At 39.1% G+C, this 21,517-nt stretch overlaps 1 protein-coding gene across 3 annotated transcripts in view; it reads left to right on the top strand.

The window, feature by feature from the left end:
• The first annotated feature begins 7,520 nt into the window (after window positions 1-7,520).
• The window catches only part of mtss1la (MTSS I-BAR domain containing 2a), a 32,042-nt gene continuing 18,045 nt past the window's right edge, over window positions 7,521-21,517 (top strand). For all 3 annotated transcript variants that reach the window (XM_077516647.1, XM_077516646.1, XM_077516645.1), the window contains exons 1-3: window positions 7,521-8,016; window positions 12,993-13,054; window positions 13,124-13,197. In XM_077516647.1, the coding sequence (XP_077372773.1) occupies window positions 7,948-8,016; window positions 12,993-13,054; window positions 13,124-13,197 (205 nt within the window). In that variant the 5' untranslated portion in view covers window positions 7,521-7,947. The remainder of the gene's footprint in view (window positions 8,017-12,992; window positions 13,055-13,123; window positions 13,198-21,517) is intronic.

Below are 21,517 nucleotides of genomic sequence, written 5' to 3'. Positions count from 1 at the left end.
ATTTTTGTCAGTCAGCATAACAAACATATCCTTTAGGCATACATATGACTGTTATTATAAAATGCAAGAAAATTAATGTAACATATTGGGACACGTATCACCTTGAAGATCAAGTATTGGAACACATATGTATCGCGATACGATACGTATCGCGACCCCTGTATCATGATACGTATCGTATCGTGAGGTTGGCGGCAATACCCAGGCCTAATCAACACCATCTTTGGTGGGATGCTTCATCCTTTGCGTTAATCTTAGTTGAGCTTCATGCAACACTTCATCTTGTTTGTTGAAACTATGTATGCTTTTATAATTAAAACGATCTATCATTTTAATTAGAATAAATCAAAATGAACAGCATCAACTGCGACGCTGTTTATTCAGCAAATCATTCGGGTTGTCATGTCCTGGCTATCAGATAAACAGAACCAAGGACTCTTGCCGAGTTGCAGTCGATATACATGAAAACTCTGTCCTTGCTGATGTCAAGGCTTTACGCTGATTTATGTTTTGACACCGCAGAGTATTTGTGTACATTCTGTTCGCTTGGTTCCAGATGTCAGTTTGAATGCGATTTGTTCCGGCTGCTCCGTGTGGAAAGCGTACAGATGTCTGCATTTGCTCACAGCGGCGGGCATGTGACACGGGCATTTTGTGTGAATGTTGTGAGAGTAGCATTCACATGACGCTTTTTACCACTTCAAATAAAGCCAGTGCTCAAATATACTTGAAAGGACAAAATGTGATCAAGACAAAACACTTGACACTCACACTAAACTCTAAATTGCCTGCAGACTGTGACTACGTTCAGATGCAGTGAATAATCAAATATCAAAGTTTTCATATTGACAATATTTGGGTTTTGAAAGGCCATGTAAAAACATGAAAAAACTTTTCCAACTTGAATATTATTTTGGTCATTTAGTAAACACATACTGGGGTACCTCTGAATGAAACTTAGTTGTGAGTCCTGCGCACGTTCCATTCACAAGGAATAACTGAACTATTTGTAGGTGCGGCGGCCATTTTATGTTGCCACTCGCATAACAAGCCTAACTTGAATTTATTGATTTCTCCACGGTGTTTTCATATCATTTTCTGTCCTCGCCACAGTGTGCATACTATATATATTCTGTATACACACATACTAAGTCAGTGCATCTGGCGCACAACATACCAGAAATACACAAACAGAGGTAAACAAAATGGCGACCTAGCACAGAACCATACTTTTGAAGCAAGGAGCAAACAACTACTTTATTAGTGTGGTGAGTGACGTGAATAAAATGTCTTTTATTGACCTTTGGAATTTAAAAGCGGATATAACATCTATTTGCTGAACGATTAGCATATCACCATTTTAAAATTGCCACAATATCGTAGTCGTTATGTCATGATATCAAAAGCAGCACATCTGTTAAAAAGGTGAGGTTGTATTCCATTTCATGCTTACAAGGTCCTGAAAAGTTCACCTTAAGTAGACCGGTTGCTAAAGTTAGCAAATTGGATGACATGATCTCATTCATTAGCCATTCAACCATATTTGAAGATGTCTGAAAAATATGCAGTGCAAATAGTGCACACAGCTGATTAGGATCCGTTTTCCCCAAGATAACACTGTCCATCTGTGATGTGTTGACATGTCGAGCGTTTTATCTCAGGAATGATGAGGAGGGCCATCCTCTCAACTACTTGTCATTACTGTACAGTGGTTTATATTTATCAACTTTCAGAGTGTCCTTGTGAAGCAGGACATCCATCATCACTCTGATAAACGCTGCCGTTTACAGTATTGCTCTATTTTTGTCCTCAATCTTTTTGAATGATTGTGCAATATCGATTCTGACGCCTCCGTATCGATATATGTATTGTGAAGAGGTTTTTGAGCGGCGATTCTAGGACCAAAGATTTAGGGCTGCTAAGCTCTCGACAGTCAAGATAAATGTCACTGTTTTGCATATTTTAACACAATTTCACAGTATGAAAATAATTTCATAGTGAGCACTAAAATACCAAAAATGGACCTTGGTCTTTTGCGGGAACTTTTGTATGAGATGTTACATGTAAAAGACGATAACAAAAATTGACTTGTATTTTCACCTCCCTTTCTTCATTGTAATTCAAACAAAAAACAGTGCTGTTGTCTCAAACAATCTGAAATGTTTCCTACCTAGAAAAAATATAAACAGTAAGCTTCCATTAAATTCAGCAGTGTTATGTCTGGGGTCACGCCAGGTTTAAGTTTGAGTTCATGACCTGTTAAGTTTGGGTTCACCGTGAGGTCAAGTGTCTGTTATGTACTGATGTAACAAGTGTCTGTTTTGAACTGACGCAACCATCATCTGGTATCAACTGGAAAAATGGTATGTGATTTTCAACTGGTTTTAATGCTATGTGACATCATTTTTTTTTTTTTATCTCCTTTGCTCTGCTGCCACCTGCTGGCCGTTTGTGTAATAACTACCATTTCTGCAACCGTTCTTTGCAGTTGAGAGGCTGCATCAAAGCCTTCTGTATGCTCTAGCATAAAAACAAAACAAAAAAACGTATAAATACGTCTTTGGGACACTTAGAACATTAAATAAAACGTATTTACATGTTATTGGGAGCAAATGAGTTAAGTGGCTCCTAAGTGAACTATGAGGAGGATAAATCCTGATTGATTTTGTGCTCAAGTGCCAGCAAGACCTGGTGACCTCCACGGTGACTTTGGCGGAGGTCACGCCTTCTTGGATTTGATCCTTCGCTTGGGAAGATAAACCGGACAAGACAAGCGCTCCCGCTGAATCACGGGTAGAACCTTGCTGCAAGGGGAGAGGTCACCGTATATCAGGCGGACTGTGTTTCTCTTTGAAGGCAGACACTTCTGGGCAAGGCCAGTGTTACTGGGAACAGTTAATACCCTTAAATGCCATCCAGAGGGAGGTGCAAAAGTTTTCATTGTGCAAAAGTAGGCAAGGCAAGAAAACTAAACAGGCGTTGGCAGTTTGCAACCTTACACAACATCAGGCTACAATATATTAGCCTATGTTTTGCAAAAACAATCTACTATAAGAGCAAATGTCAGATTACACCCCACTTCCCTTCTTGTGCTTCATTTGCTAATAAAGTGGCAGCGTCCTTTCTTTGAATAGGGTGAAATGCGGATTCTTTTCGAAACAACAATCCCAAACGTCAGCGTCTGCAAAGTTGGTTATATAAACCAATGAAAATCTTCGGCTTCCCACCAGCCTGGTGTGTTTGAGGAACATGATTGCTTTCAGTTACTGCGAGAGTGAGACGAAACAGAAACCATCCTTGCTGAATTATGGAAGCACTCGCAAATTCGCACATGTATCAGCGGTATGGCAAAGAGCAGAACATGCTGTTTTTTTCCAGGGGGGTGGTGGTGATGGTGGTGATGAGGAATGTCAGCATCTGTGTTTTGGATTTTTTTTCCCCCCCACTTTATGGCTCGTTTTTCCTGAGATGCCAGCACGTGGATCACACTTCTAACGTGGGCTTCCACGTGGCCAACAAAATCCTGAAAATATGGACTGGTATTAATTCATGTATAAATACAATTTTTTTTCTCTGGCAATCAATATGATTTCAGATCACTAAATGACAGAGAGAAAGCATGCTATTGAAATATTTATTGATGGTACTCATTGTGATGTGATGTAATGATGTGGTAGTTTAGCATAAAGATGAGTATTTGTAACCTCAAAATCTGTGGACGGGAAGCAAAAAAAACATTAGCGAATCGATCTTAGAGGTTGTACTTTTAGTGTAGCAACCTGGTGACTCAATACTTTAGTTCATGAAGTGCATGATCAGAATAATACCGACAGCTCGTCAGTGTAAAACGGATCCACATGTTAATAATAAAAATGATAGAAAATGGCTGTTTTCTTTGTGGTTGTGTTAATCTTTTGTCTAATGTTACAGTTGAAGTCACGTGTTTCTTCACTTGTTTGGTCCTGCTCTGATTACACATAGTTGAGGATTGAATTCCCCCTTAAATACCCTGAACAGAAGTCATGTTTTTCTTTGGAATGGGTCTAGAAGGCATATAATTACATCAAACAACCATGATTAGGGTACATAATTATCTGTTGTTAGCAAAACTTTAGCTAAACATAAAAAACAAAGAGGAAAAAGAAGTTGGAATAGAAAGTCACGTGTGGTAAGAACTAATGTGTGAAATATGACAAAGGTTGTATTTTATTCACCATGGAATGTGGTTTTATTTAGTCATAGAAAAAGTGAACCAGGAATTCTGTGTGGTGACCTAAGCTCCCACATTGGCAGCGGTGGCCTCGAAACCGTTTTCACGCAGACACAGTATGAATCAATTCATACCGGTGAACAACAAATTCACTTAGCAGAATCAGAAATTGTTGTTTAAAAACAAAAGATGTTTACTAGAGATTTCAAAGCTAAAACAAAACAAAACAAAACAAAACAAAACAAAACAAAACAAAACAAAACAAAACAAAACAAAACAAAACAAAACAAAACAAAACAAAACAAAACAAAACAAAACAAAACAAAACAAAACAAAACAAAACAAAACAAAACAAAACAAAACAAAACAAAATGATTGAAGTTTCCTTAAAGTAACCAAACTATTTTGAGAGTTTTCTTAGCACACTCTTCTTTCTGTACGGACCCTAGTCTCAAACAACCACTCAAACCTTTATAATAATAATAATAATAATAATAATAATAATAATAATAATAATAATAATAATAATAATAATAATAATAATAACAATAATGAACAATATGTCAAAAGGAAATGGAGTCATTTTATGAGGGGCGTGACTATTTCCCTGGACAAAAGCAATGACTTCCTGACAAATAGTGAGTGCATCCTGTCTTAGCATGACCTCACCTGTTTTGTGGGTTTGAAATATGACGTTTGCATGCTGAGACCTTAGGCTGGCACTTGGATGTTATTTTCAATTTACAGCATGTGTCACGAGAAGCAAAATCCGCGAGGTGGATAAAAAAAAAAAGAAAGAAAGATATTTCTGCTTAATTCATATAAATTCATAAAGAAATGTTATGATGTTACTTCCCCAATAACAAGATCAGTATCTAATCACAAATGCATATCATTAATAATATTAAAAACATACTGTATAATATTAACATTATTAAAGGTAATTTGAGTGATTTTTATTTATTTATTTTTTTTATTTCAGAAGTCTAGCAAACTGCTAGCCCAGGGGTGTCCAAACTTTTTCCTTTGAGGGCCACATACGGAAATACAGATCCAGAATATGCAGAATATAGCTGCAAAGGCCACTTTTTTTTTTTTTTTTTTTTTTTTAGTTATTTATTAAACATGGTTAAAATCAATGCAGCAATTATAAATTGTTGATATAATGTACAGTTACTGATTGAAAACTGCTAACAGTCACAATGCATAGTGACCCCTATGTGCCACTATAATAGATACGCCGCTCTACTGAGCAGCAGCTGAATCCCAACTTCACATTCTGAACCCTAACAAGAACAATCGGTAGTAAACTGACCACACTTAAGAACCATTAATTTAATGTGATGTTTTCGCAAACTGGACCTTGACACTAAACAACAAGTAGATGAAACTATTTTTATTTCTGAAACTGATTAGCTGCAAATTTGTGTCTTTGCGTAGGTAGAAATGTTTCATCCACTCTCTTTTTTTTTTTTTTTTTTTAAAGCAGCATTGAAAAATTATTTTTAGTATTTACCGCGGGCCGCCAAAAAAATGTATGGCGGGCCGCAAATGGCCCCCGGGCCGTAGTTTGGACACCACTGTGCTAGCCCTTCTCATTATGATTATTTTCAGTCTCTTAGGTACATTTCACTAACCATGAATGACAAGTCTTTGTGTCATTGTGTAATACAGTCCAATTGCTTAAATTCTCAATGGAACAGTGGGCAGGGATGCTCTGATGTAAACTTTGGATAAAGTTTTGATGACCATTTTTCTAAAGCCTTTGTGCAAGTGGAAGACTGATTGCAAGAGAGAGAACACACTTTTACAGTTTGCAATGTATAGTAATTGTTGACCATCTCAGTGTGATCCAGGGCCCTTTCATACAAGGTCGCTTTGCAAGTAAATGCTCCAAAACATTCTATCGGAAGTGCCTTTCGTTTTGAGGGTGATGGCGTTTTGGGGGCTTGAATAAGCAAAAATTTGAAACCTGCCTCCAAAGTGGAGAAGTTATACGCGTCCCATTTCATTCCCATATAAAGTACATGGCTCAATACTCAAACCTCAAAACGGATTTGCTCATGTCACATTTACATCACATACATGTTCCAGTACAAGAAAGTAAACAAACATGTCTGACGAAATCCATCCGTTGCTCTGTCCGCTTTATCGTCTTGTCCAAATAAATTTTTGCTAGTAGCCATCATCATTTCATTTTCATTTGCCTTCTCATCTCAGATTCTCATCCATATCGCAAACAATTTTCTGTTGCAATGACCTACTTAGGAAAACCTGGCTGAATATTGGTTCAACTGCTTTATGCTTTACTCATTTCCCTTCATTAGACAAAGTCAAGATTCACCTGGGGGAAAAAAAAGTCTGGTAGAAATGTATAGAAATATGCTAGATATACAGTACAGTACTATGGCAACTTGTTCAACTATTTTGCATGGAAAGACCTAAGTGATGAATTAATGCCAGCATGTTGGAGGGTTTGTGAGACAATTCAACAGAGAACCATTATAATTTTCATGGATGTAGCAAAGCATTTGCAACTTCTTCAAATAAACTGTCCTGAGAAAGGTACCAGCGCGACTGATAAAAGTACCTAATGTAAGACCGGTGTCAATTTGTTTTAACTAACATTTTCCTTTGTTATTCAAATGTAAGTTAATCTGATGTTAAGAGATGGTCATCATACCCTGAAAACAATACAGTGTTCCCTCGTTTTCCGCTGGGGTTAGGTTCCAAAAAATACCCGCAATAAATGAAATCCGCGAAGTACTGTAGTTAGCTTTATGTTTTACAACTCTTATAAATGTTTTAAGGCTCTAAAATCCCCGACCGCACAATTTATACACTTTTCTCATTGAGGCATTTACATGTTCTCACATTTCTCTCTTGTTCAAACATTGACATTGTTCAAACCTTCATAAATTTTATAAAATGGGTATATTACTGTAAAAAAAATATGCAAAATTGCACTTAAAAAAAAATCCGCGATACAGCGAGACCGCGAAAAGTGAACCGCGTTATAGCGAGGGAAGACTGTAACAAGATACTCATTAACGCGTTCAACACGCACGCGCGATCGCACACGCCCACAAACACAGAGGGAATCCTGTTTTGCATCTCAGTGAGCTGTCCAATAGGAACACGCAGCTTCACTTTTGTTTGAGTGGGGTGAAGGGTACTTTGGGGGAAGAGGAGGGGTATTCCTCCTCCTTGTTCCCTCCGCCTACTCTTCAAACCCGTGAAGATGCTTTAAAAAAAAAAAAAAAAAAAAAAAAAAGCCTTGACCCGCCCCCCTTTCCATTCCCATGGATCGTGTTACTGGAGGCTCTTCGGCATCTGCTGCTCCCGCTAACAACAGAGCGCGCTCCCGCGTCCCGAACCCGCGCGCGCGGCACCTCCTGCCCTCTTCCCAGGACCACTTGCGCTCTTCTTTTCTGTGCGTCCGAGAGATCATGTGGAGCCACTGTGCATGTGCACCCCACGTTTCCCGGCTTTAGTTCTCGCCTATACGGAGGACGTGCCTCCCGGTTCCGCTCCACCCAGTCCCGTGCGCCTGACCGAACCCGAGCCGGGTGCCGCCGAACGGAACACTTGTGTTTTTGTGCGCCCCCCGCAGGCTTGTGGGTTTGCGTCCTCTGTTTGCCCCGCGAGAGGACAACTAAGGACGGATGCGTGTAGCGGAGGTGTCTGATGTTTCTGCGGGCTGTTTATAGTGCTTTTTAATTGAAATTTCTGAGAGCATGGAGTCTGTGGAGAAGGAGTGCGGGGCGCTGGGTGGATTGTTTCAGGCCATCGTCAACGACATGAAGGTAAGAGACACATTGAAGTAGTCTGTGATCTTGTTGCTGCACAGTTTCTGATCAGAAATCATTTTACTGCCTTTGTGTCTTTCTTCGCACCCCCTCCTCCACTTCTCCAATGCAAACAGCCCTGCAGGACAAATTGGGATATGAAACACGTTTTCCTTTTTGTTACTCTATTTGCATATTGTGCAGCAGGTTTCACCCCGTGTATGATAGTTTTGAGAAGTACTTTTGAACAGAGGCATGTTAGGCTACATATATATATATATATATATATATATATATATATATATATATATATATATATATATATATATATATATATATTAGGGGTGTTAAAAAATCGATTCGGCGATATATCGCGATACTACATCACGCGATTCTCGAATCGATTCAATAAAAAAAATCGATTTTTTTTTTATTTTATTTTTTTAAAGAGCTCAGAATTGTTCATTCGGCAGTCTTATTGATTCAACGTCTTATCATCATTGCCTTTTTTTTTTTTTTTTTGTGTGTGTGTGAATCGATTTTTAAACTTCCATTTTTAATGGAAAAATATTCAACAAAACGTCTGACTTCGGGTTAGGATTCACACCTTGAGCATGGAAGAATGTTATATGAATGGAACATTAAGCCTTAATATTTTATTTTAATGCTGTTCAAACATGAAACAGATTACAACCTCTATAAGACTGAAATTTCAGATAAATAAATAATACATTTTCATATAAATCTTACACTCTACAAGCTTACTGATTAGTATTTTCTAAATTTGAATGAAAAAAAATCGCAACAATCGACTTATAAATTCGTATCGGGATTAATCGGTATCGAATCGAATCGTGACCTGTGAATCGTGATACGAATCGAATCGTCAGGTACTAGGCAATTCACACCCCTAATATATATATATATATATATATATATATATATATATATATATATATATATATATATATATATATATATATATATATATATATATATATATATATATATAGTGTAATATTTTTTTTAACACACATAGGCCTATACTGTATATTCTGTTTATAATCACTTCAGAGGTTTATAAAATACTGCAAATTATTTATAACATATTACATAATATTTTGTACTTTGATTATTGAATATTTTGATTAAAATCCCTAAAAAAAAAGGCATCATACTCTCTGTAGTTGAGTAAATAAAAAAGCTGGGCATTATGTGAAGAAATAATATTGTAAGAATTTTTTTTTGTTTCTTTCAAGGACACCCTCATCACGATTTGAAATTGAATGGATATACAATCAATTAATATCAAAAAAGTAAAATAAAGAATAACCAATTTTTAACTTTATGCCCTTAAAATGTAAATAAATAAATAAATAAAAATGTTCTTGTAGTTGACCTTCGTCCTCTTTTATCCTGACTGGTACGTTTTTACTAGATTAAAATCTCATCCGTGGAGGGATTCTTTTAATAATGTAACAACACTCTACATAAAAAGCAGCTCAGAATATTATATAATGTGCTCTTTGATGTAATTGATTTGACATGCCTATTTTTTTATTTTTTTTTGGTTAGAATATCCAAACACTTAAATGAAATAGTTTCTAAAGCAGCAAATGTTTGCATCCCATTATGACCGGCCCAGATTCAAGCGTGTGTTTGTTGTGTGCTGGAGGAGGGTTCAAGTGAAGGAAGTTGAAGCCGGGTGGTCCGTGGTTGTTCACAACAGATGGAAAGTGCGAACGCGTTCATTAGCCATGAGAGACGGCCCTCCGAAAAGCTCGTCTTACTTTATGTTTACAAGAGCTTTACAAGTACGTCAAGCATGTAACAGAATTGTTATTGATCGCTTGCTGGCAGGGCCGCGGTGCCTTTGGACCGACTATTTATGGACCCTCTGTCAAGCTCCAACCAGCTTAGCTCTCAGCAGTTGTCAGGCGCTGGTTTAGTTTCATGCGTTTTCTTTTCTGTCGACTGGACAGAGCGACCAGCCCAGTCCAAAAGTATTGAAAAGCAGATGAATGAGGCTGAAGCCCTGAGTCAGCACTGTCCGTGTCCACTGTCCTACACAGAGATGTGACCTCATTCCTGCCGCCTGGCTGGTCAACACAAGCCTGCCAGACCAGCTTCCCCCCCCGGGGGCTGCACAGACCCACAGTTTCCTGTGGTGATCTCAATTGTGTACATAAGACTGATTAATGTTACTGTCTATTGTAGTGTGGAGTGCTCCTACATGAAAAGGCACACAAAATAAAATTAATTGAACGCACGGGCAAATTGTCTTGATTTTCGGAGCACTTGCTGGTTATGTGACTATAGTGATAAGAGAAGTGGAAACAAAGGGGGTGGAAGAAGATGTTTAACCGCTCCTTTTGCCAAGTTGTACTGAGCAGCCAGGACAGAGCACTTTTCTCATCATCACACTTCTCAACTTCAAGGCTTGTTGTGTGACTTAAGAGATGTCATTTTTTTCAACAAAACTATACAACCTGAGGATCATTTGATTGAAGAGGTTCCACTATACCATACTCATCTCGAAGCATCACATCGGCATCCTTCTCAAATGGCGGCTGTTAGGTAGGGGTGTGCTCAAAAAATCGATACGGCAATATATCGTTGCGACCCTCATTACAACACACTTATCGATACGCAGGCGTCAGAATCGATATTGCTCGTTAACTTTAAATAGGCAGTTAATGTTTGCCTTTGCAACTTACATTGTACCTAAAAAATATAGACCAGCAGTTTCTTTGAAGTTAATTGCCTTCAATTAATGCAAAAATAGCTCACCAGTGATTGGACACTGTGTCTTGCTAAGAAAAATGAAAACAGAGGATGAATATCAACATTTATTTACTTATAAACGTAACATTGCACGTCTTAATGTATGTAATGTATTTACATGAAAAAAATGCTGTTTTTATTTCCCCAAATATTTCAAAAAAGCACATTTTAGAGCTGTAATTTTAATACTTTGATATTTTTGCTCATATCGGCTCATGCCTATTAATAAATGTTCCCGGTGTGTTTGTGAAAGCTGCAAATTTAGACCAGGCACTCCGATTTGGTGGTAAACCAGAGAGCTGCTAAGAAAAATAATTTTGTCAGTCAGCATAACAAACATATCATTGAGGCATACATATGACTGTTATTATAAAATGCAGGAAAATTAGTGTAATATATTGGGATACATATCGCCTTGAAGATCAAATATTGAGACGTATCGCGATACGTATTGTATCGCGACCCCTGTATCGTGATACGTATCGTATCGTGAGGTTGGCGCAAATACCCCAGCCCTAGTGGCTGTGGATGAAAAGGGATATGACATCGTCCACCTCGGCCGTTTGTGCACATGCCCCTTTGCCCATATCCTTTGTCGCCTCCTTCAGCTGTCTTGGCATCACACCCGTCCTTCAATCGGGAGTTGCAAGCCCTGCAAGATAATTAGACACCTGTTAGAGAGCAAGTGTGGACAGCATGAAAGGATGGTGACTTGCAAAGACTTTTGCTTGAGAGCCCCTAAATCATTTTCCAAGGCAAAATATACATACAATTGGATTTTATTTTGTGAGAAACCCAAGGCAGGGTCTAAAATGTATGCTGGTGAATTATGGAAATATTCCCAATAATTGGAGGCTTTCCATGGGAATCATCGGATTCCACTGGGAATTGAGCATTTTTTACATTCATCATAAATATCAATTTTGTTTTGCCATAAGCAGAAAATCACACAAAACATGTGAGGGGATTACAGTATTTAATTGCTCCATATTTTTCTCACTTCACTCAAGTGGTGGTGTATCTGTCGCTTATTCATAGGCCTACCTCAAATTTTGGCTCCCAACCCAAAACAAAATATTCTACCAATGAGTAGCCCATAACTTAAAAAAAAAAGTCTATATAATGGCACTCCTAAAGTGTAGGTACCACTATACATGCATAAAATCAGGTTGCCTTTGTCAGGATTATATTAAAATTTACTTTCCCTCACTTTTTCCCTACTTTTTAAATTACCTATTAAAATCCAAGCCCTCAGTTCTCATTTAGTCCCATAAATTGCCATCTGCAGCTTGGAAAATGATCAGAATTTTGTAAAATTATCAATGATTGTCACAACTTTATTAGTTGGTTTTATGTGTTTGTAAACAGGATTACTACAGACGTGAATCAAACTTTGTGGAAAGCAGACACTTGCCCCGCCCCCCCAATGAAGGAACGATTAAATTTTGCTTCAGCAGCTAGTGAACAAGTGAAAAGACAAACAAAAAATTTGAAGAAAAAAACAACAACAACTAAAAATCTATTTTTCACATTTGCTGTTTAGGTCACAATGGAGCCTATTCCTACCGCCTAAGAGTTAAAAATGGCACATTTTATCGCCATGCTTTGTAAACCAGGAAGTAGCATGTTAACTCCTAAAACAGATGGCCAAACAAACACAAATGTGGCCCGCCACTAATGTATTCAGTTCTGGCAGAATTCTTGAGCTGCACTGATGCATTTCTTGTGATCTTATAAAGGCAGAATATTTAATGTTTTGGCTCTGATTAGATGTTGTTGCCTGTCAGTAAAAAGTGAATCTTTCCCTCTGGGGGATCCGGCCTTGAATGTGTTTCATGTTTGCCTTCTGTTCTTCCAGCTCAAGGCAATAACTGATTAACCTGGGCTAAATCCACTGCAGTTTTCTTTAAAGACTTGCATGGAGGCACATAATGATAGAAGCGCTTATGTGGATCTTACAGTAAACAACAGCCATTTAAATACCAGCTCACAGCTATAAAAACGGAAGCGGATATTTAAGTTTCTTCACTGACCTGCTTCCTGCCTCAGGGGAGGAAGTCGAAGACTGTTTGCACGGTTATAGCCCCATTTGAATTTATTTCAACCAGTGTGAAACTGAGCAGGCATAGTAATATAACAAGATGACACAAGATGATGTTTAAGAATATTTTGTCTGACTCGTTTCTTTTTCTTGTTCTGTCCCTTATTAGAGCTCCTACCCAGTGTGGGAAGACTTCAGTGCCAAGGCTACAAAACTGCATTCTCAACTCAGGTGAGGAGGACTTTTTGATCTTACTGTATTGTTATTGTGAATTCATATATTATCATGAAATATTTTCAGGACAACAATTCTGGCAGCCGTGGCCTTTTTAGATGCTTTTCAGAAAGTGGCCGACATGGCTACTAATTCAAGAGGTAAGGCTGTGTTTTTCTTTTTTATAATCCATCCATCCATCCATCCATCCATCCATCCATCCATCCATCCATCCATCCATCCATCCATCCATCCATCCATCCATCCATCCATCCATCCATCCATCTTGACCGCTTCCTCCTCACTCGGGTCGTAATGATCGTTAATTTTTCCCATAGTTAAATCCCCATCCCTAGTGGTCACTTTGCATGCACATCACATGAAGAGGCGGAATGTCATCAAGAGTTGTATCAGCTCTTTCAACCTTTCATGGCCAGTTTGATTTCTCTCTCAACGCTAAACCCGTGCTTTGCTGCCACGCTGCCGACTGGGATAAACAGTGCCAGGCTGCGCTTTGAAGTCGAGAAAAATGTTCTCTCAGGAAAGTGATCAGAGGTCCGCAAGCCTCCGAGCGTGGGATTGTATGATCCTGAAAGCTCTTGTTACAGGGATAGAAAAACCTACAATAACTTTCTGCACTAGGGGGAACTATTTTATGGCCAGTGCTATCAATCTTCAAAATAGCATGCACTCTCTTCATTTTTACTAGAAATGTTTGTGACCTTTGTTAGGAAAAAGTTAGATATATACCCATCTAGACATAATTAAGGCTATTAGTTGATCAGGGCAGAAAACATTTTTTTTTATTTTCTAATTTCTTAATTTTTAAAAGTGACAAAAGAATCCATATTTTAGTTTTATATTACACAATGTAAAGCATTAAGGGATCAGAGGGTCCTCGGTTGGAAAAAAAAATCTGACTAGGACATCCGTAGTGTTTACATAAACATACCGTATCCCCAATAGTGCATTTTTTTTTTTTTTTTTTATTCTTATGGGTATATTCACTAAGAATGCGCTGCGTCCGGTAATAGCGCGAAATATTGCACTACAACTGCAACCGCAGTCTGCGCCCAGTTACCCACCTATTCACTAAGGATATTGCTCTAATCATATACCGGCGCAAACACGCCCACAAAACTGACAGCTGGGAACAAATTTGCATCTGATTTACCACACATGGCAATGGATTTGTGTCAAGAACATGGTTGTTATAGTAACAGTTGCGAGAAAGATGACATTATCAGAAAGCGAGGTTGGACCGAGAGTAAGCGTTTATATCGCCATTAAGCTGACAACGACGTCATTCATTCATAAAGTACAAATTATTGGTGCAATCGTTTTTTAAAAATATATTTTCAGAGGTTGGCGTGGGCGTACAGTATGCATCTGGCAGGTAAAAATGATCGGAAAATGCCTTCCTGCCATTGCCGATCAGCCCGGGTTACGTTATGTGTCCTAAACCAACATAGAAAAATAGGTCCCCTCTCTCTCTCTCTCTCTCTCTCTCTCTCTCGCTCTCTCTCTCTCGCTCTCTCTCTCGCTCTCTCCCCCCTCTCTGCGTGATCAGCCAGAGAGGGCCGTGCACCATGCCATGCACTGCTGTCATGATCGCGGGATCGAGGTTGCAGCAGGTTAATACATGCTTTCCATAAACGTTATTTACGCCACGCAAACTCCGTTTGGCTATTTGCGCTGGCGTTAGTGAATTACACGCTGTATATTAATGAGCCTCATTTTCATTGGGGTGAGCATATTTTGCATCAAATGTATGCAAATTACCTAATTTACATATGCACAAATAACACTGGCGCACCGTGGCGCAATCTTGTTGGCAACACAGTTAGCGACGGATTTCCCCATCTGCGCGTGTTTAGTGAATTAGGCGCTTCCTGATTGCTCCATTTTTACCGGTTCGCGCCGTGCATAGGCGACGCAAACCTTTAGTGACTATGCCCCCTAGTGTTTGTGTGACTTCCTTTTACTGTCAGCTCTCTCTCAAAGTGCACCGTGCTGTCGGCCTCTAGTTTGTCGCTCACACTGGTCGCGTCTGACATATGATGTTCTTCTTGGCCCATGGGGCAGCTATGAACGAGCCTGTGAACTCTGCCTAGCAACAAGTGAGCAGGCAAATGTGCTATAACAAGGAAGAAGAACTTACTACTACTATACTTTCTGTACATTTTATTTCGTACTGTAATGAATAACAAACTTGGACGACAAATTGTTGAGCATTTGACAGAACTCTACTGTGTGCCCAACAAACACCAGTGACTACCATGATCACAATGACCGCAGTTGGCTTTACATGACCCCCAAGTCACAATGCTATTAGGATATCCAAAGTTCAGGGGGTAAGGCTGCTCAGAGAAGTGACAATCCAAGCTTATTGTTTCTTTGTCCTAATGAGGTCTGCTGAGCTCTTTGTCACCCAGCTAGCAGCAGTAGCAGCAGGCAGACTAGCCACACAGACACAGCTGATTAACACAGATTTCTTATGTTGATCGTCGAGAGCAATATGTAGGTCAAAACCTCCCTGCATGAGTACAGACGAGTGTGTAAACGCTCCTGGCATGCGCCCACATGCGTTAATGAAACCGTAGTAACAATCACGCACACATGCTCAAATATAAGGCCAACAGCTGGTAGATGGATACCTGATCTTTGTAGGTCACAAGCTCACATGCTTTTAAACAGCCTGTATTAGTAGTTCCACACTGTCCACTTGCTGCCGTCGTGTGTTTTCACATTGTCGCGTCTACGTTTTGTGTCGCCACTAACAGTTTTAGGTGAAGGGAAAATGAAACAAGCTTCTTTGGGTTATGAGAGATGGTTGAATAGATGTATAAAATCCCCTAAAAGTGTGTCACTCAAACGCCCACTCAATCCACTAGTCCCCTCTCAGGAACATGAGCTTTAGGATTAGTATACTCGCATTCTCATGAGGCATAATTTGGAAAAGTTGTGGAGACGAGAACTATAACAAATGTAAATGTCGACAGGTTAATGACATTTAGTGGATGCTAATGGTCCGAGCTGGAGTTAGCACTTGTTGTGTACTGTGTCAACATTTCACTCGGTTGCATAATTAGAATGGTATATGCCACAGTGACATCACACTTTGGATTATCGACCACTACCTTTACGTTTCCAACCTAATTGAGTCTATTCTAGGATTTACTACCACACCCGAGCATGCATCCTCCAGTGGTGCGTAACTCATATGGGATGTGGAACTGCTCTGCTAGATCTGATGTTTTTATGAATTATTATTATTATTATTGTTATTATTATTATTATTATTATTATTATTATTATTATGGGGCAGAATGGCTCAGTGGTAGAGTGGTCGTCTCCCATCCATGAGGTTTTGAATTTTGAATAACATTTGATTTAAGATGGCTGCGGTAGCTGAGGTCAGGGAACATCTTCACATAAATTTAAACTTCAATGTAATGTCTGGCTAAATGGAAGAAGACTTAAACCTTTCATATAATATAAACATATTTGAAAATGCATGAGAAAAATAGACATTTTCTTTTGGAGTTGAATGTTTTGACGCTATGACGTGTTGAATATTACAACTGAAGCAAGTTCACCGGCACATCTTTGGCTTCACTTTTAATACTTGCATCCACAGTACCTTTGACTTACTCGTCTAAATTCAAGTACAGAGACCCCCACTACCACCCACACACACCTACACGCACACCCCCCCCACACACTGTGGAATGAACACATGGTCGCCAATAAAAGCAACATTTCCATTCATTAAGAGTTTCCCTACTGCAGCTCCAAAGAGGGAGAACAGTCTATAAAGAAGGATTTTATGATTTCCCCCTTTTGACTTGTGCAGCTTTTCCTACCAGTAATAACCTTATTTAGAGTGCCTCATAGACATTGGCTTCTACTGTGTGTGTGCATGTGTCAAACTGCCACGCTCTGTGTCCCATGGTCACCGCTTCCTCCTGCCTGTGGAGTCCATTTATGGTTTATGGTCATGGCTGTGTGTGTTTTATGAAGACTCAGGAAGAAGTCAGATTGCAGGCTTAAGGTGCCGTCACGTCGATGGATCATCTGAAGAACAATCGCAGCTGGCTTCAATTAAAGTGCATCAACCACAGCGCAGAAAGTTGTGTTTAGAGAATTTAGCCATTTTGAAAGATAAAATGGTTCATGTTTCAACACCAGTTTTTCCTTGGATTTAAGCCTGAGGCCCACTCTTGGGGAGGTTATATTTTTAGGTTGGTCGTTCTGTTGGTTTCTGTGGTGACCGTTTTTATCCGTCCGTATTAAACTGATGCGAGGTCAATTGTAAGACTTCCGCAGAGTGCTGCTGTCTGTGTTTGCTGTTTTGCTGTTGCTATGTTTGATAACATATGTTTTTGTGGACTTGACTTCCAATTTGGACATGGTTCAATTAGAGAGCGGTCAAAGGGCAGCTCGTGGAAGACTAATGTTCCGTCAGGGTATGGCATAAACGGTTCGTCTTTTCACCAAGTGGGGTGAGTCTTGTTAGGGTGGGGGTTGTGGTTGCAGTGGGATTTCCACAGCTCTTCGTATCCAGGCTCGCCATAGGCGTTTCGCTAATCCTCTTAGACCAACTCTATAACACACAGACTCAGACTGGCCGCTGGTCCCTCCTGAGCGGCCACCCCCAGGTTTAACAAAATTTGCACATTGGGATCTTGAGGCAGACTGCTTTGCAAGTTTGTGTTCTGGCCTTTATTTTGACATCTGTGTGCCAGACAGTGATGGTGGAGTGCTAACGGGTACAAAAGTTCCCCTTGATTCACTGCAACCCAATGCTTTTACTACTTCCTTGGTGCATATCGAGTGGAGGCATGCTAGTAGATCAGTGTGTCAGTGAAGTAATAATCTGCTTGTACGCTGTACCTCTCTGGGCTGGCAGATGGGACGGATATCCCTACCCGCCATCTGGACAAGCTGGCATGGACGAGTTGCAACCCTGGCCTCGTGTAGAGCGAGATCAGCGGATTACTGTTTTCCACACTGTCCTAAACACTGTAGCTATTTTTTTTTATAGGCATGTCAAATAATGAGTGTGTATGCATGTGACCAAGATTGACATCCATCAAGCTTGGCATGTCATGTTTGAAGCTTGGGATGAGGATGAGTATTGTCATGTAAGCACCACAGCTGGATAGCTATAGCCACATCCTATGTCCCTTTGACTTAGTGAAATAATTTGGGGGGATTTTGCACGACCGGTCGCTTAAAACGGAAGAACCTTCTCTACGGTCCCATGTCTGCCAATCTAATGCAACCCCCAGCATGTTAAGCCTCATTTCCAAGAGGCAGACTCCAGTTTGGTTTGGATCAGTAAATCCTGATAATGTAGCGCGTCGGCAGGCTACAATGTGACATCATAAGCGCATGTCAATGAATTAACCATTCAGTAAGCATGGCATTTAATGTTGTACAACTTGTCTGTAAAACGGATGTGAGAGCACTCTGGTAGATTGGTCACATAATTTAGTAGTCATAAAATCCTACACCAATGTGTTGTGCAATACTATTATGACCACTATTCCAATAAAAGAGAACTGTTAACTAGTTAGGGGTCAGGTATTTTGGGAGCGTTCACTCTAGAAATTTCACAAAATATGTATGAAAATGAACAAATGCAGGAAAGTTTCCCAACATAATACCCCATGGGTCGTATTTTCGTGCCTTCAACCCCCAGTTGTGCGTCTGTATATGATGCCCCCACAAGCACAGCTACTACTACTACTACTACTACTACTACTACTACTACTACTACTAATGCATTCAAGGAATTTATTTCTGGAATGATTCAAACGGTTCGATGCACACTGATGTCATATTCATGAATGACATACGATGACATCCACCACACATATCAGCGGAGCGCAGAATGTGCCTGTCCTGTGCCACAACTTAGACTTGATTTCACCAAGTCTAAAGTCTAGTCTAATTTCTGTCACCCAAACACGAGAACGCCAAGGAAGGTGCAGGAAGGTCTGCCAAATTCCCAAATTTGGTAATCTAGATTTGCCCTGGAAAATATGCCAATTTTTACGCCGTTTTACACCTGTCTACGAAAATAGAGCGCCATGCATGTTTAATTTCTCTCGTTTGTTTGGCCCACAGTTATTATGACGAAAGCAAAGCGTAAAAAAAGAGTCAGGAACAGTTGTGTAAGGAATAGGCGAAAGGGGAGAATAATAATTGAAGAGAAAACAAATCGTCAAGTTTGGCATAGCAATCATTCTGAGGCTGAATACCAAACTAAGAAGACAAACATAAGACTTGAGGGGAACACTTTGTTCAGAAAGATTTGCACATGAACTGGATGGAAAATGACACAAGTGTGAGAGGGCTGGAAGAGAGGAATTTGAAGGAGGAAAGAAAACATTATTAATAAGCATACTTCAACTGGTTATGTAAAAAATACATCAATTTTTTTTAGGTAACACTTTTTTAAACTATTTGCGAGTACATTTTATTCATTTAGTTGATTGTTGGTTCACCCCCTTTCTGTCTCAGGTAGAGGCAATGAAAGAGGGCCCCTTATCTACTGCTATCTATTTGGATACATTTACATGGCAGCTTTTGTGGTGACCCCCATGGTTTTAAGCCGTTATGAGCAGATTTTGGATCAATCACTTTACTTACTTGATGAACACTAATCACACATCAGCCTGTCATATACTTAATTTATTTATTTATTTATTTATTTATCCACAATTTTAAAGCAGAAATACTGCATGTGAGCAGTCATTGTGAGACCACCTTGTAACGAAGATCAATTTTTCTGCTCGTGTTTTTTCTTTTCCATTCTTTACACCGAAAGGTATTTTTAATCAATCAGTTTGCATTTACTGTACTGATAAAGCACTTTATAAACAACAGCTGTAGAACAAAGCTGTACAAAAACAAAACAGAGACATTACATTGGATGAGGAACAAAATCAAATAAATAAGTAAAATAAAAGACACAAGGACAGCTGTGAAGAAATTTTTTTTTTATTTATTGCTAAGTTGAAAAGGCAAATAATAAAAGTGTGTTTTTAACTCATTCACTGCCAATGACGACTATAGACGTCAAAAATCCAAGAAAATAGCCAGTGACAAATTTTGACAAGAAATTTGAATTTAGTTTTAGTTATTCATTGTTTTCATTCATTGTTATTAATCCCCATTGTTATTAATAACAACAATGACAACAATTTCATTGCTAAGTGCTACCGTCGTGCATAGTGATCGGTCTTGGTCTTACTGAGACCACAAACTGGGTCTCGACCTCCAGAAGTCAATTTAGTCGACTAAAATTGCTCCTTATTTTTGTTGACTAAAGTTGGATTAAAACTCAAATACAATCAGGTGACTAAGTTATGACTAATGCTTTAATTATATTTAGTCAGAACACTATAACTAAAACTAAATTGAAATTTCTTTTTTTTAATAAAAATTTTAATTTAATTTAATTTAATTTTTTTCTAAATTAACACTGGCTGTTTGCTTGGATTTTTGACGTCTATAGTTGTCATTGGCAGTGAATGAGTTAAATTAGATTAAAAAAAAAAAACTTGAAGGAGCTTTTAATGTGTAGTGGCAGTTTTGTTAGGTGAAGGCCTCATCTTGAAAGCCATTTGTCATCATCTGTATAATTAAATCTGGGCTATTATCAATCACCGTGTTACTTGCAAATGACTTTTTTTTTTGTATTCTGATTTAATCATGAATAATAGTTAATTTGAATCTTTTTAGGACCGTGAAATTATTCCGTTAAAAATCTTCGTTGACCTTGCTTGGATCATTCACCTTTAAACCTCATGGTTTAAACTTTCTCGTGCAAAGAGGGGGGCCGAGAGACAGCACCGGTCTGTTTGCAAATTAGCAGCACAGTTGAAACTGCGAAGCGTAACAAGGTTGGACGAACTATTGTATGTCAGAAAGGGTGTGAAACAGTATGGTGATTCTAGCATTTTCAGCTGTCCCAATACTTTGTTCTATTTTGGTACATCTGGGTTCATTCTATGACATAAAAAGGTCATTCAGTGTATTTTTAAATGTCTGGGGATGGAGTGTAAAAAATCCCGTGGGGATATGCGGCTCCTTAGATTTATTGCGGAGTATAGTACCGCCCCTTTCAATCTCAATGAAAAACACATTTAGACCAGGAGCTGACTTTATTTTTAGAAACGTTTATGTTCCTTCACAGGAGGTTCCACCTACAAAATATCGCCCCCCCTTTGTTCCCCCTTCCCCACATAATACTCTCCAGAACACGGTTACACCACATAACAGCACAACTGAAGTCTGTCTGCGTTTCAAAGTGCCTCAGGTCATGACTTGGGAGGTGGAAATTGCTGTGCATGCTCTCTGGCCCAGACAACAATAGGATGAGTGTGTTTGACTCCTCACGTGTGGACTAAAACAATCGTCGCGGAGGTGGTTTCCTCTGCCTTTCAATAATGTTGCCGCTGGTAAGAG

Source organism: Festucalex cinctus, chromosome 3 (genome assembly GCF_051991245.1).
Source record: "Festucalex cinctus isolate MCC-2025b chromosome 3, RoL_Fcin_1.0, whole genome shotgun sequence".
In the NCBI taxonomy this organism is placed as follows: domain Eukaryota; kingdom Metazoa; phylum Chordata; class Actinopteri; order Syngnathiformes; family Syngnathidae; genus Festucalex; species Festucalex cinctus.
Note: the sequence above shows the minus strand (reverse complement) of the source record. Positions and strands in the feature narration are given on the sequence as shown.